The sequence below is a fragment of the Malus sylvestris genome, chromosome 10 (genome assembly GCF_916048215.2).
Source record: "Malus sylvestris chromosome 10, drMalSylv7.2, whole genome shotgun sequence".
Taxonomy (NCBI): domain Eukaryota; kingdom Viridiplantae; phylum Streptophyta; class Magnoliopsida; order Rosales; family Rosaceae; genus Malus; species Malus sylvestris.
In genome coordinates this window covers 42,137,357-42,153,698 of record NC_062269.1, presented here as the reverse complement: position 1 = coordinate 42,153,698, position 16,342 = coordinate 42,137,357, and the positions used below count along the sequence as shown (strand labels likewise).

The following is a 16,342-nucleotide window of genomic DNA, read 5'->3' as shown; positions in this document are numbered from 1 at the left end:
AACATATGACCACATATTTTCACACTCCTGTTAATTTATGTTATTTGATTTTATTTAATTCATTCGATCTGATATAAAAAATGAAATGAAATGTGTGTGTCATCAAAAGAGTGTGTGGAGAGCACAACTCCTATTCTAAAGATATTACTTGATGTCATTTAGATTAAGCTCCAAAATCAAATGTCATATTATTGATATTTTAATATACCAACAACTGTTAGTACTACAGTTTAGTGATATTTTTCTTTACTTATACATGAGAGATCTTAGATTCCGATTTTGGTTAAAGACAAATTTGAACCGTAGCATTGCTAATCCATTACCTGGCTAAACATATCCTCCTCCTCCTAATATAGAATATTATTTGTTAAAAAAAAATTATATATATACCAACAGCTACAAGCGTGCGTAACCACAACTATCTTTTCTTTCGGGGATTTGGTGTGATTGTGACATTTATTGGGCCCTTGTTGAGAGAATTCATAATCCATTCGTCCATTTCGTGGAATCCTGTCACACTCCAAAAGTCACAACTGCGTAATAGTATCCGATCCGTTGCAGCCGGTCTTAATCCAACGGTGTCCGAGCTGTCTTCAGTACACTTGTCCACACGGCGCAGCAAACGCTCAATTCACGGAGTCGCGACACATCATAACAAATCAATCAAAAACAAAAGTTTACCTTTTCTAAAAACAAAAAGAAATGAATAAAAAATAAAAACAAATCAATAAAAAAACAAAAGGGCCCAAAACAACCGAGGACGCTTTTATCTTGGTGGCAAAATATCATTGTCCTTACGCATGCAGAACTAATTTCTTCTATTTTTTTATAACTATCTATTTGTCATCAAAACATGAATTTAAACTACATTACTGTTATTTTATTGTGAGATTAAGCTCATTCTTTCATTCTTAGTATGGATAATAATATTTGTTAAAAAAATAGTATTTGACACCGATGCTATTAATTTATTAAAAAAATAATAAATAATTAATCATCGTTCATCCTCAAATCCTTTTCTTTTTTTGAATAGAAACATTTATTATTTTCAATGGAAAATAAATTTTATTAGGTGAAATTTAATATTATTACACAACAAATTTACTCACAATGTCCACTTTTACTTGTATCTAAGTTTTCAACAAAAATAGTTTCCAAAAAAAAAAAAAGTTTTCAACAAAAATAACCAACAAAACTTACGAAATTCTAACATAGAAAATCCGCTCAAGCAACTATAAAGCTTGAACCACGACAATTAAGCAAGATCTTATGCAAAGCTTGTAAAACCCCAAACAATCAAAACAATAAATTAACATGTAACACTAGCTAAATTAGTAAAACCTGAAATGGTGTCACGGTCAAACTTAATATATTTTAGCTTGATAAAAAAAATAGTATATATATATATGTATATATATATATTTGTTTTGGAGAACACCCTACCCTAATCTTTCTCCCCCGTAACGATCATTAATCTGCAACCTACTCATTTTTGGTGGGAGTCCAACAGCCCCCAACAAGTTTCCAATCCTATTGGCCCGTGCTTCCACCCTCATCAAACCGCGCGTGAGCACCGCTTTTCGCCATCGTACAATCCAGATACACCCAAAAAAGTAGCCGTTGGACATCACACCCCCTTGCCGACACCGAAAGGCAAGTAAAGCGACGTTATAAGGACAAGTCTTTGACTAAATCCAGAAATCCATACAACAAAAGTAAAACCGAAGCCGACCAAAAACCTTCAAAAACCCACCACCCTCCTCCTCTTCCTCTCTCTCTGTCTGGAATTTTTCTGTCCACGAACGAAAGCGATTGCTGCAGTTTGATGTCCCACTTATGTGTTAACTTTCTCAGCGGCTGTGATTCAAAGGTGGAGACTTTGCGGTGGAAGCACGTTCAGAGTAGCGTGAGTTCTTTGGGTTTATTGGAAGGAGAGAGAAAAGAAAGAATTATGCTTTCTTTAGTTGAAATTTGAAGCAATTCGATCACGTCCTGATTCGACTTCCCCGATCCATAAAAACCCTGGTTTTTTTTCTTTCCTTCTTATTTCTTCAGATTTAGGGGGTTTTAGCAGCCAAATTGTGAAGTTAAATCTCGAGGTTATTAGCCTTAAACATGTTTAATTGTTTGTATGCCTTACTGTATCTGTTGGTAATTGTATGGAATTTTTTTGCAGCTATCGTGTAATTTCACCGTGCTCATCGAATAATAACTTTAATTTATTTATTTCGTACTTGTTTGTAGTTGTTTTAAGGCCCACTTTCATGGAAAATATGGGATTGGGGACTGTTTTCCAATTTATGGTGTTTGATACAGAGGCTATATAACGCGAAAGAAAGACGGAAATATTTTGATATAGTAGCCTTTTGTTCGTAGATGCGTTCTTGTTGCATATGCATAGTTGTCTGATTAGAATAAAAGAAAACTACCGAAAAGTCTAAAAAAAAGTTTGGTTTTAATGAAAAATGACAAATAAAGGTGTAGTGAATAGTACTAGGAAAAGGTAAAAATGTGGTTTTTCGTTAAAAATGAACAGTATTAAGAGTGTTTCGTTAAAACTCCCTAGAATAATTTGTTATCATGTTGGCTGGATTGGATTGCTTTGCAATTTCGTAAAGTCCAGTGGTTCCAAGGTTGTGAGAAATTGTGTTCATGGTTTCTTTTTCTCTGTGCCTTTGTGCTTTCATATTGGGTGTGGCATATGATGTTCATTTGTGTGGATATGGTTTCGTTAATGTTAATGGTCGTACTCGTTTTACAGGTTATTGCATTGTTGTTTGTGGGAGATATAAATGGCTACACTTGGAGATTTAGGGGTTGGAGCGGGTATCAATATTCTCAGCGCGCTCATTTTCTTTCTAGTGTTTGCCTTTCTTAGGCTTCAACCCCTCAACGACAGGGTCTACTTTCCCAAATGGTATTTTAAGGGATTGAGGGAGAGTCCCACTCCTTCTGGCGCGTTTGTGCGCAAGTTTGTCAATCTGGACTTCAGGTCATACTTAAGGTTCTTGGATTGGATGCCAGCTGCGCTGAGGATGCCGGAACCAGAGCTTATTGATCATGCAGGGTTGGATTCTGCAGTTTACTTGCGGATATACTTGATAGGGTATGCTGCATTAATTCTCCTATTTTATTTTTCGTATTATTTTCTTGTTTTTCGTCGTGTGCGCACTTTCTTCTTATGCTTGCTACTCATAGTCTTTGCTGTGATAGTATGTTAATATTATGTTCCGCTTGTCCTTCTTATATGATTCCTCGCTTCCCAATCACAGAAACTTGTTCTGCTTTAACTAAACACTACCCAAATTTTCCCTTGTAAATATAATTTGTTAGCTGATGTTTATTGCTCTATTCCCTGTTTTTCTTGCAGGCTTAAAATCTTTGTTCCTATAGCATTCCTTGCATGGGCTGTTTTGGTACCAGTCAACTATACAAATATCACTTTGGATCTAGAAAAGATAAAGAATGTTACTTCAAGTGACATTGATAAGCTCTCAATTTCGAACATCCCAGATAAATCGCCCAGGTTAGAAACCCTCTTTCTTGCTTATCCTTCTTAAATTGTCATTTTTAGATGTGTATGATAATTTTTCCTGCCTTTAGAAGTATGCCATTTCTGTACAACGCATGGTCGTTTTATATATTTGGACAACATAATAAATAACAATGTGATTTGTATTTCACAGATTATTTAGTCATATAGTGATGGCCTATGTCTTTACTGTTTGGACATGCTACGTGCTGCTGAAGGAGTATGAGATAGTTGCCAATATGAGGCTGCATTTTCTTGCAACAGAAGAACGCCGACCAGATCAGTATACGGTGAGATTGACTATGTGCTCGGTTTACTTGTTCAGATTATCGTATTAGACTTTAAAACATATAACTATGAAAATAAAACATACGATGACTTAAACATTGTTGGGAGTTAGTACTGTGGTACCTTCGTGTTTCAAACATTGGAGGTTATGTGGCTGCTTTGATTCCCTTTTTTGGAATATTTTCTGTGATGCAATTGCTTTGTAGTGATGTCAAAAAGAGAGGATAAAACAACTCTGTAAGCCTGTGTTCAGGTACCAAACTTATGGCTTTGTTTTTCCACAGGTCCTTGTTCGAAATGTTCCACCAGATTCCGATGAATCTACAAGTGAGCTTGTGGAGCACTTTTTTCTTGTCAACCATCCAGATCACTATCTTACACATCAGGTTTGTTTCTGAAATAAGAGAACATTATCATGCATTTTAAATTTAGCTTAGTGTTAATAATAGACTTCGGAGAGATTTTACATAAGGTCGTACCCAGTGCACAAGGCTCCCGCTTTACGCAGGGTCTGGGAGAGGTGAATGTCGGCTAGCCTTACCCCCATTTATGGAGAGGCTGCTTATTTTAATAAAAACTTCATTATCTCTACTTGCCTAGATAGTATAATTTTGTGAAACATCTCCACCTAATTAACCCCACTCTGAATATTACATGCAGGTGGTATATAATGCCAACTCACTTGCGAAATTGGTAAAGAAGAAGAAAAAGATGTTGAACTGGCTTGTCTACTATCAAAATAAGCTTTCTAGAAGTAAAACCGCAACAAGACCCTTAAGGAAGGTACTTCAAATGCGCTCATGTGTTAGAAACTAATATGTTTCCAGTGCTTAGAGCTACTTATTAATTTCTGATTTAACCTGTATATTGTGCATATGTTAATATCAGACTGGTTTTCTTGGGCTCTGGGGAAAAAAAGTTGACGCAATCGAACATTATAAAACTGAGATTGAGAAATTGACAGATCAAGTAAGTACAATTCCTTGAGTTCCTGGTCAAATCTCTACTTCCCCAGGAGGTTGATTCAAATGCATTTTTCTTCTTTTTTCTCAGATAGCTAAAGAAAAAGAGAGGGTTGCTCATGATCCGAAGTCTATCATGCCAGCCGCCTTTGTTTCCTTTAAAACTCAATGGGGTGCCGCTGTTTGTGCACAAACTCAGCAATCCAGAAACCCAACTATTTGGTTAACCGAGTGGGCTCCAGAGCCACGTGATGTATATTGGCCAAACATGGCAGTTCCATATGTACAACTCACAGTCAAGAGGCTTATTATGGGTGTTGCATTCTTTTTTCTCACCTTCTTTTTCATGATCCCCATTGCAATCGTACAGTCTTTTGCAAGCCTCGAGGGAATTGAGAAAGCAGCTCCATTCCTAAAGCCCATTGTAGAAGCGTGAGTTGTTTCATCCATGAAATTTTTAGCCTAGTATCCAGTTTTTGTTATTACTATTACTAATATCACCTTGACTGATATGCAGGAAATTCATTAAGTCAGTCATTGCAGGTTTCCTACCCGGAATTGCGCTGAAGTTATTTCTAATTTTTCTACCAACCATATTGATGATCATGGCAAAATTTGAGGGCTATCCATCTAAGTCTTCTCTTGAACGGAGAGCAGCATCTAGATACTATCTCTTCTCTCTGGTGAATGTATTCCTTGGGAGCATTATTACTGGAACTGCATTTGAACAGCTAGAATCTTTCATTCACCAATCAGCAACCGAGTACGTAATCCTTGAAGATAATTTTTTTTAATGTGTTGTTCACCGTCTCTTATTTTGGTTCAGATCATGAAAATGAAGTATTTATTGTATTTTTGCAGTATTCCAAAAACAATTGGTGTTGCTATCCCATTGAAAGCAACTTTCTTTATCACGTATATAATGGTTGATGGATGGGCCGGTATTGCTGCAGAGATTTTGATGTTGAAACCGCTGATAATATACCACTTGAAGAACTCCTTCCTGGTGAAGACTGACAAGGATAGGGAGGAGGCCATGGATCCAGGAAGTATTGGTTTCAACACTGGAGAGCCTCGTATTCAGTTATATGTCTTACTCGGCCTTGTGTATGCTACAGTGACACCAACCTTACTTCCGTTCATAATAATTTTCTTTGGCCTGGCTTATGTGGTTTTCCGTCATCAGGTAAAAAGTTGGCTTCAAATCATACTTCCGCTCTAATAGTTATATCTTTTGTTGTAGGATATTTTTAACCTCTATCTTTTTTATGCTCCACATGCAGATCATAAATGTCTACAAGCAGGAGTATGAGAGCGCCGCGGCATTCTGGCCTGATGTCCATGGTCGTATCATCACTGCATTGATCATCTCACAACTCCTCTTGTTTGGGCTGTTGAGTACAAAAAAAGCTGCTCAGTCAACGCCGTTTCTCATTGCGCTTCCAGTACTGACCTTATGGTTCCATAGGTATTGCAAAGGTCGTTTCGAACCTGCATTCAAGACCTTCCCATTACAGGTATGTAGAGATTTCACTTGTTGCCTCTTTCTAATCTGCTCATCAAAATTATCATGGTCATTTAATTCTTTGTTTTTTGGTGTTTAGGAAGCAATGATGAAAGATACACTGGAACAAGCAAGAGACCCGAACTTGAATTTGAAAGGCTATCTTCAGAGCGCGTATATCCATCCGGTTTTCAAGGAGTGTGGCGACGAAGAAGACAATGAATCGTTAGAAAAGAGTGAAACTGAGAGCGTGATTGTGGCCACAAAACGGCAATCCCGGAGGAACACCCCAGCGCCTAGCAGAATGACAGGTGGATCCTCGCCATCAATGCCTGATGTTGAACTTGCACAGCCGTAAATTCCAAGTTGGAAACGTAGATGTTAGCTGTAAATTTGACCGGTACAGTGTCTGTACGAGTGGAGGATAATGGCGTTGTAAATCAAGAGAGCTGATAACGATGATGCACGGGGAGGGCGGAGAGAGAGAGTCCCGAGTTTTTGTTGCTCGTTGTGCAAACGAAGAAGACGAACGGGAAGACGGTTGGACAATGTAGTTTGGTTTTTGCAGTGTCTTTTTTGTGTTGACAAATTGTGTAGTTTGTGAAATTATGCTTTTTGAAATGGTTTGTACATTGACATATGTTAGTTGAAATATCATGGAAGTGAAAGGAAGCGTTTTCTTTATGTAACAGTGCAGTAAACATGTAAATTATGATTCACCCCTTCTATTTGAACAGTTACGTTAATATTTGGTGTTAATTTTTTAGTAGCAAGAAGAAGATAAAAAACAATATGTGAAAGGAGGGGAGGAAAGGAGATGATAATAGGATGAAAGAGAATTCTACTTATTTTGTAAATGCACCCATGTGTAAGTGATGCAATATGCGAGAATTCTTGTATATTCTAGTTTTTAACTGGTAGAATTAGATTATTGTACTTTTTGAGCAAAGATTTAATGATTAAAAGCGTCAAAGTAAACAATAATAGAAAAATTATAACAGTTTTATGTCATTGGATGTGGAACATACACATCAGTTTGTCATAGAGCTTGTTTGGAAGAGTTCTTAAAATGATTGAAATTGTTTATGATGAAAATATTTTTGGAATCAATTTTTAGTAAAAAAAACAAGTTAATCCTGGAGAAGCACTTCTTAGAAGCAGTGTTTTTTGCACAAAGTACTTTAAGTGCTTTTAGAACCCACAAATATTTTTTTTAAAAACACTTTCTAAACAAGCTCATTGTTTATGGTAAGCATAGTATCAAAATGCTATATATGTAAATTAATGTTTCTTTATTTATATATTTCTTTTACAGTTTGTATCTATCCACATCTTAATGCTGTATTGCCTTAACGGTCAAGGTACTTGAAACTTTTTATTTATTTTTGGTAATCAAGGTACTTGAAAATTTAACAATCAAAAACTTATATGCCTTCTACACAATAACGTATCAATTTTCCTTTTTTTTAGATCAGACTAAAATGTCGTTTTCAATAAAAATAAACATTAATTCATACTAGTGTGAATCTCTCATGATTTCTACCTTTTATACGAAAAAGTTTTCAGTGTATCGAGAACACAGGTACATTTTTTTTAAGTGTCCAACCAACTATATTATTATACTTAACGTACCAAGCCGTGTTTCCGGCATATTAAAAATTTCTTCAATTAAATGAGAGATTTTTCAATTTACTTGAAAAATGAATCGGTATACCTAACGTTGTAATATAAAATATGAACATTAAGAAAAAAATGTGGCGTACGAGTTCGTGTTCCAGCCACATAAAAATCTGTCCAATAGGACAACACATCACAATCACGGGAAGTGGGCCAGAGATATGTACAAAATAAGGCCCAAACCACGCACACAGAGACGAATTAGATACTGTTGGCCGAACGACTTTCCAAATCCAAAGGGACAAATTCTGCTGCCTAGTCGTCCTCGGAAAAAAACGCCCCGTATATATACCCTTCGTCCAAATTAACCAGCTTCCGCACCTCTCTGCGACGCTCCCTCCATCTCTTTCTTCTCACTTTTCGTTCCTCTGATATCTTCGCTCGCACTCGCGATTCCTTTCGCCCCCAAGATTCTCAGAAACCGTTTCGAACCCAGAATTCAGAAAATTCGATAGCTTCAAGAAATCAATCAACATGCAAGTGCAACAACGCCTCTGAAAAACCAAATTCCCAGCTGGTTATTCGGCTCTCTGGAGTTTTCAATCATTTTTAGGTCAGTCCCATTTGAATTCTCTCGTTTCTATCTGCCATTTTATTCGAATTCTTGTTCTTTTCTGAAAATTTGGTTCTGTTTTATGAATTTTGGCGCTTAAAGCAGAAAAAAAAAGGAAAAAATTGCTCGTTTGGGTGGGACTGGATTATATGGTTGTATGGGAATGGGATTGGATTAAGGGGTTTGTCCATGAAACCGGATTGTGGGTCGGTTGACTGAAGTCAACCGAGCTGCATTGACTCAGAACAGTTTTGGAATGTCAAAACAAATTGGAATTTAATTCAAATACATTGTTGTATTCTTGGTATTAAATATCAATCTGTTTGTTTTCATGGAAAATAAAAATTTTCTAGGAATGATCACAGTCAACAGTGGCGTTTGTTCTGCACTGACTCAGAACAGATTGGAATTGTATTCAAATACAATTTGCAAGGATGATTATTATTTAAATTCAATCTGCTTGTTTTCGCCAAAGAAAATTTCCGGGGAGGATCACTGTTGTATGATGTGTGCAATTGGCATTGTTTATCCATAAAAACAATTCAATTTTTATGATGCACAATTGCACATATTGGTTTTTTTCATCCTAAAAGAAAACAAATGGATTATGTGAACCTGTAACATTGTTGGTTTTGAATGCTACTACGATACTAGTATCGGATGATTCTGTCCTGTTATATAGGAATTGAGAATGGAAGTTTTGATAGTAGAACAAGGGCGGCTGGAGCGGTATAACGATAAAGATATTAGGGTGCCTAAGAGAAGACGTTCCGAGTTCCTGCATCATGGAAAGGGTGGCGACAAATCAGAAGAGGATGAAAAGCACAAGGACTTCTCATCATTGACTGGAACAGAGTCTAAAAAGAGACGGCTTGCTCCAGAGAATGGAAAAAGGATTTCAAAAAAGCGACGCTCCTCAAAAGTGGTAGAAAGTTCTGAAGATGAGTTTGATGGGGAAATTCTGTTTCTTAAGGCACAAGCGCGCAAAAGGGGAGGAGTTGACTGTGAAGTGATAGGAAGAAGTTCCTTAAAGGATGAAACAGTAAGATATGAGTCAAAGAATGGAGCTTGCAATACCTCGTCTTCTTCACCACCGACTTCCCCTGGATCATCTTCAAGATATATGAAGGTATTATTCATCTCCCATACAGTTGCCTTTTAATTTTATCTAAGTAAATAAGGGCAGTCTGACTGAAAGTTTTCTGTTTCTTTCTTAAAGCAGGATAATGAAGAAGTTAATTTAAAGTGTCATCAGTGTATGAAAGAGGAGAAGAAGACTATTGTTTCCTGTTCCAAGTGTAAAAAGAACTCCTATTGCATCCGCTGTATCAAGCAATGGTATATATTTAATACAGATGCGGTTTCTTTATGAATTTGAAACTTTTTTTATTTTATTTTATCATGATTTCCTTCTGTTGTTCATATAGGTATCCTCACATGAAAGTAAAGGAAGTCAAGGAACTTTGCCCATTTTGCCGTAAGAATTGCAACTGTAATGTATGCCTGCACTCAACTGGTGTGATTAAGGTTTGTTTCCCTATTATTACTTTCTAAGTATTGCTCCCTCTAAAGAAAATTGTACTAATATGGGATCCTTTCTTTTTTGGGAACTGCAGATACCAGAGATGGATTTAGATGACTGCAAAAAGGCTCAGCATCTGGAGCATTTACTTTCCAACTTGCTTCCATTTCTAAAGAAAATTTCCCAAGAACAAAATCAGGAGATAGAGATTGAAGCTAATCTTCGAGGTACAATATTATTGGCTTTAGCTTCAGTTTGTTTTTAACTTTACGACACTTCTAACAACAAGTGTCCTTCAGGGCTTTCACCTTCTGCAGTTGAAATACCACAGACTCTCTGTTTTAACGATGAGCGTGTCTATTGGTAAGCATCTCTACTTTACTACAAGGGAATATTATGTGATTTGTTTTGTCGCTGTCTAAATATTACTTTATATGCTTGGAACAGCAACCACTGTGCAACTTCGATCATTGATCTACACCGAAGCTGCTCAAAATGTTCGTATGAACTTTGTCTAAATTGCTGCCGAGAAATTCGCCAGGGATGTCTTTTTGACCGTGGAGACGTGAAATTTCAGTATAGGAGTAGGGGTTATGATTACATCCATGGTGGAGATCCGGCACCTGATTGTTGTCCCTTGAAAGATTCAGAGGACCATATTGAGCCTTTGACTGAGTGGAAGGCAAACGGTGATGCTACTGTTAGTTGTGCTCCGAAAGAAATGGGTGGCTGTGGTGACTGCGTGTTGGATCTCAAGCGCATCCTTCCGGCCGACTGGATCTCAAATTTAGTGGTGAAAGCAAAATATTTATTAGAGACTTTCCAAAAAGAGCGTTCTACATTCAAGCATAATTGTGAAACAAGAAGAGATATGTTACGAAAAGCAGCTTCCAGAGAAGGTTCTTGTGACAACTTCTTGTTTTGCCCTGATTCAAAGGACACTCTGAAAGAAGAAGAGCTTTTGCACTTTAAAGAACATTGGGTGAATGGCGAACCAGTTATTGTTAAAAATGTGCTCGAACAGGCAAATGGTCTGAGCTGGGAACCAATGGTAATGTGGCGTGCTTTAAGTGAAAATATGGATGCAGCTAGTACGCAATATTCAGAAGTAAAGACCATCGATTGCCTGGCTGGTTGTGAGGTGTGGTTCTTTTAGCAGCTGTTACTCTATTTGCTCTTTTAACTTCTGGCAAATGAAATTTTTCTTTAATGCATTCATTTGAACAGATCTATAAATATCGTTTCAAATCCCCTTGTTTGGTGTGCTTGACAATCTAATGTCTTATGTCGTTCAATATTTTTTTCCTATACTTCTACAATAATTTATTTGGCACAACAATTTTCCTGCCTGGAACTATGGCTGCTTTAGTGGTATATCACCAATTTTATCTAAAGATCCTCTCTCTCCCCTCTCACGCAGACTTTTTTCTGAAGTTTTTCATTCCTCTTTTTGCACTTTGTATTTTTCCGCCCATATTGTGCATCTAATGCTGTTTTGTGAACTTCTGCAGGTGGAAATCAACACTCGTCAGTTTTTTCAAGGATACACCGAAGGGAGAATGTACAAAAACTTGTGGCCAGAGATGCTTAAGCTGAAGGATTGGCCCCCTTCTGATAAGTTTGAGGATCTTTTACCGCGTCATTGTGATGAATTTATCAGTGCCTTGCCGTTTCTAGAGTACACAGATCCTAGAGCTGGTTTCCTTAACCTTGCTGTTAAGTTGCCGCCAGGTGTCTTGAAACCAGACTTGGGTCCAAAAACATATATTGCTTATGGTTTTATGGAAGAGCTTGGAAGAGGAGACTCTGTAACTAAGCTCCATTGTGACATGTCTGATGCGGTATGACTTAAAACTTGGAACCTGCACAATTTTCACATAGTTGATTGAACAAATATTATGCATCCTAATTTTTTATAGAAGGACCTGAAAAACAAGGTTTCTGTCAGTATCTTGACATGTTCTTTCAACTTCTGTAGGTGAATATTTTGACACATACCGCTGAAGTGCAGTCAAGTAATGAGCAGCAGTCTGCAATTTCTAGGTTGAAAAAGTTACATAGGGTGCAAGATGAAAGAGAACTTATGGATTGGGAGAATTCTCACAAGGATCGTGCTGGACAGTCTGGTGGACAGACAGAGGACAGAGAAACCCTAGAAAGCAATCGCCCATCTGAAATTAATGGAGAATCGAAAGTTCGGAAAGATGAACTAGATGATCCGTCTTGTTCTTCCTCCAATGAAGCAACTGAGGAAACGGGTGGTGCTTTGTGGGACATCTTCCGCAGGGAGGATGTCCCTAAGTTAGAGGCTTATCTGATGAAGCATTATAAAGAATTTAGGCACACCTATTGCTCACTAGTTGAAAAGGTACTTGATACTTTCTTCAGTTTTTCTTTAGCCAAATTGTGCTCCAAGGGCGCTGATGTTTTCTTTTTCTCTCGTGTTTCTTGGGTTAGGTCATTCATCCAATTCATGACCAATCTTTTTATTTAACGTTGGAGCACAAACGGAGGCTGAAGGAGGAATTTGGTATGTAAGAAGTCAAGAATCTGTTGATGGTTTTCCCTTGGATGTTAACGTTATACCACTTGAATGTTAACTGACATGATTTTCCCTTTAAGGTGTCGAACCATGGACTTTTGTACAAAGACTCGGAGAGGCGGTATTTATTCCAGCCGGATGCCCACACCAAGTCAGGAATCTCAAGGTCCTATATCATTAGTTGTCAATACACTTCCTCCTTTCAAATATTTTCACTTGGATGACTCTGAAATATTATGTTTTCCAACCTGCAGTCCTGCACGAAAGTAGCAGCGGACTTCGTATCTCCTGAAAATGTCCATGAGTGCCTCCGTTTAACCGAGGAGTTTAGACAACTTCCGAAGAACCATAGAGCCAGAGAAGACAAACTTGAGGTAAACCACTTTGTTTACTCTTTAATCGATTTTCCGCCAACTTATTTCGCTTAATTTCCTCTCCTAAAGTTACTTCGGCCTTGTCTCTTTGGCGCAACAGATAAAGAAAATGATACTCTACGCTGCTGATCAAGCTGTTAAAGATTTTGAATCCTTGGCATCGACTCAAGAGTTGGAAGCCTTGGTATCAACTCGAGGTTTGAAGGCCTTGGAATCAACTGAAGTTTGAGCATTTTGGAGCTACCCGAACCTGTCAACTGTGTGGTTGAATTTTTGTTATAATAATGCTGATATTGGCTTCTGTTAACCATCTGCCGAGCACCATTTTTGTAAGTAGAAACAATTTTTTTGGAACGGAGTTCTCTTCGCACTCCAAATAAATTGAAGCCAATGATCCTTTTGTTACAAGCGATATTACTACTCTTTGTATTTAAGACCAAAATGTTTACCTTTGATGAACCCGTGTCATTGCTTCGATATAAAGGTTTCTGATAGATGCTTGAGCTTAAAGACAAAGTACTGGAGCAAGAGCCAGAAAGTAGTGTTAGATATAAGGCTCGTTTGAAAGTCCCTATAAAATGATTGAAAGCACTTAAAAAAAAGAATTATTTTTGGTTTCTAAAGCACTTGAAGTGGTTTTTAGGATCACTTACTTTTTTAGTTTTTACTAATGATTGGTTTCACAAATGTTTTCATCAAAAATGCTTTCTGTCATTTTAAAAACAGTTATAAACAATCCCGTCAATTCTTGGCAAGTATATTGGAATAAATTAAAACCAACATTAGAATGAAATAAAACTAATCTAAGAAGAAAACGAAATTCTGTTAGTGTTTCATTAGAATCTACCACTCTTTATTTATGACCATTATATTGAATAAATAAAAGAGAATCAACGGTTAGTGTTAAACAGAGTATAAAAAGCTAAAAAAAATGTGTAAAAATCACTTCCCTTTGATCAAAATCACGAGAAAAACTTGGGTCATGAGGTCGAATTCAGTCACTCGTCTGGTCTTTCCGAAGAACCAAAACTCCTTGTAAAAGTTCAGTTGGTCCCGCCCCACCTCAAAAGAAGCGGTTCTCACTCTTTTGTGATAGTGGGACGAGTGATGTAATCCAACCCAGGTCCTTCTCCAAAATCACTCTTGAATGTAAGCAACATCTAAGTTAATGGAAATGTTAAATGCATACAAAGTAAACCATTACACATGTTATGAAATGACGACACTTGAGTGTCAAAGTGTTTTCTTGTACTGACATATTATTGGCAAGTGAAAATATGTTAAGCTTATTAGTTTCAAAATATTGCATCTAGAAAGCGCAAAAGCACGAATAAGACTAAATTTGTGACATATTAACCTAGATCTTGAATCAACTAGTAGATCATCAACACAGGGTCCCAATTCATTTGGCGACCGCGAAGTCACCGAAAGAATTGCCGATCACTAACGGTATTGGGCAATGTTCACATGCACTTTATACTTAAAGTGACTTACCTGCAAAGTAAAGTTAAAACTCATAACATTATATAACTTTGCATTATTGGTCCAAATCTCTAGGTCTGCTTGCTATGGACTTCAAGATCTAGAGACGTCCTCGATCCATATTTACGCTATGGTGGCGGATTTGAGTTAAGCCACACAATTAATCAGACATAATATATTTGTATCTAATTCGTCATCCATAAAAGTAAAAGAAAAAAAGAAAAAAGAGGAATACAACTAAACCGTATGCTAATTGGTCTATCACACTTTTAATGGTGTAATAAAATAAGGAATTGTTATTAGCACTCCAAAAATCTCATTCTACAATTCTCACAAGTGTATTTTTCTTTCTAATTATAGAAAGTTTAGTGTGTCAAATGAGATATTTGAAATGCTAATAACAATTCCCATAAAATATTATCGAGTAATAGAGTGAAGAATAGTATTTAGTGAAATGCTGAAAAAACTAAAACAAACCCTAAAATACTAGATTGGAAAAGGATAGAAATTCAAGATTTATGAAAAGACAATCATAAGCAATAAAAATAAATTAAAAAAAAACGACAAAAACAAATCATAAACAAAAAAGACTTATGGAAAGAAAACTATGAATAAAGATTAAAAGATTGTGCATTTGCTTCCTTCCTTACCCATAATTACTTGCGATCCATGATCAAGTAGAAACCATCTTTCTAGGCTTTTGAAGATCTCATGCGCTCCATTACAAATTGATCATGTTTCAAGACAGTCCTTGGGCAAACTCTTTTCTTCACCATCTACCGCGAATCAATCGGATCTCAAAATTAATTGCATAACTAAAATTATCCTCCATGAAAACACCAATTATTGAAACCGATTCATATAACTATGAATAAATGATCTTTTAAGGATTCTACATAAAAACGAAGTGCCGACTGCCGACTACCTAAAGTCATTTCCTTCTTCTCCTCTTAAAACCGACAACATAAGATAAACTTACACATACATACATAGTTTATGAATAATCTAAAAATACAAATTCTTGAAGCCTTGAAATCCCTATAGCCCAGAACACCCATCTTCCAAGAGAAACCTCACTTCAAAGATTGACTAAAAGAAAAGTTTGGTTAGAAGTTCTTTTTATAGTGAGATTTGTGTGGTGTTAGGGTATCTTAACCCTAATGAAATAACCAAATTGCCCTTGCATTAGAATTTAGTATAGGAAGTTGCATGAATCATGGCTATTTAATAGGATTGATCGTTACGTATCAAATTCAGGATTCAAAAAGTCCATGCAATTCTTAAAATTCTAGTAAAACCTTGACTTCTCAATTTTTTTGTTTACTTTTTAACCGTTCGATTTTATTTTTATTTTTTTTAAACAAAAATCTAATAATTAAAACGCATAAAATCTTTCGTATTTGAAGACACCATAAAAAGTCTCGAGTTTATATTACATGATACGAATGGACTAAAAGATATGCATATATTTCCTCCTTCCGAAAGAGTCTTATAAACACTTAAATAAGAATCCAATCATCAACAACCACGTCATATGATTTATACAATTTAGTTTAAATAGAGGGTGATGCTAGAGAGATCAAAATTTTAGAAGATCTTTAATAGTTAGTGTCTTTTTTAATGATTTAAATAAGGAATCCAACCATCAATCGCTATATCATGTAATTTACAAAATATGGTTTAAAATTTGATCTCTCTAACATTACCTAGTAAGTCGACAAAAAAAAAAAAGCATTTCCTAATAAGTAATAATTTTGTAATTTCAGTAGAAGAGCCTTAATTTAAAGATTGTCAAAGTCTGCGACGTAAGCCGTTTGGCTAGTCCAAAAGTAATTTCAATCAAGCGAGTGAATATATATGTTCTTGCTATGTGCATGCATGCATGCATTTTCCAGCAAAACAAGTT

General features: G+C 36.4%; 2 protein-coding genes and 1 long non-coding RNA gene across 6 annotated transcripts; 2 read left to right on the top strand and 1 right to left on the bottom strand.

The window, feature by feature from the left end:
* Window positions 1–1,687: 1,687 nt before the first annotated feature.
* Window positions 1,688–6,970, top strand: LOC126586575 (calcium permeable stress-gated cation channel 1-like). 3 transcript variants are annotated; one of them, XM_050251441.1, is made up of 12 exons: window positions 1,688–1,906; window positions 2,762–3,106; window positions 3,371–3,526; window positions 3,687–3,822; window positions 4,105–4,206; window positions 4,481–4,603; window positions 4,709–4,789; window positions 4,874–5,214; window positions 5,300–5,545; window positions 5,644–5,968; window positions 6,066–6,299; window positions 6,387–6,970. In XM_050251441.1, the coding sequence occupies exons 2-12, from the start codon at window positions 2,793–2,795 to the stop codon at window positions 6,642–6,644; spliced, it is 2,316 nt and encodes a 771-aa protein (XP_050107398.1). In that variant the 5' UTR covers window positions 1,688–1,906; window positions 2,762–2,792; the 3' UTR covers window positions 6,645–6,970. The 3 variants fall into 3 exon arrangements, with proteins under 3 accessions (XP_050107398.1, XP_050107396.1, XP_050107397.1); XM_050251439.1 differs by having other exon boundaries at window positions 1,688–2,025; XM_050251440.1 differs by having other exon boundaries at window positions 1,688–2,099.
* Window positions 6,971–8,184: 1,214 nt separating this feature from the next.
* On the top strand, window positions 8,185–13,470 carry LOC126586573 (lysine-specific demethylase JMJ26-like). 2 transcript variants are annotated; one of them, XM_050251438.1, is made up of 13 exons: window positions 8,185–8,516; window positions 9,199–9,645; window positions 9,739–9,854; window positions 9,944–10,043; window positions 10,133–10,265; window positions 10,338–10,401; window positions 10,486–11,179; window positions 11,550–11,879; window positions 12,017–12,406; window positions 12,496–12,568; window positions 12,661–12,746; window positions 12,835–12,954; window positions 13,055–13,470. In XM_050251438.1, exons 2-13 carry the CDS (start codon window positions 9,208–9,210, stop codon window positions 13,181–13,183), a joined length of 2,673 nt encoding a protein of 890 aa, XP_050107395.1. In that variant the 5' UTR covers window positions 8,185–8,516; window positions 9,199–9,207; the 3' UTR covers window positions 13,184–13,470. The 2 variants fall into 2 exon arrangements, with proteins under 2 accessions (XP_050107395.1, XP_050107394.1); XM_050251437.1 differs by having other exon boundaries at window positions 9,736–9,854.
* Window positions 13,471–14,104: 634 nt separating this feature from the next.
* Window positions 14,105–15,525, bottom strand: LOC126586576 (uncharacterized). Its single transcript, XR_007610859.1, has 2 exons — window positions 15,087–15,525; window positions 14,105–14,448 (listed from the first exon to the last, which is right to left on the bottom strand). It is a non-coding gene; the product is annotated as an uncharacterized LOC126586576 (long non-coding RNA).
* Between the last annotated feature and the right edge of the window lie 817 nt (window positions 15,526–16,342).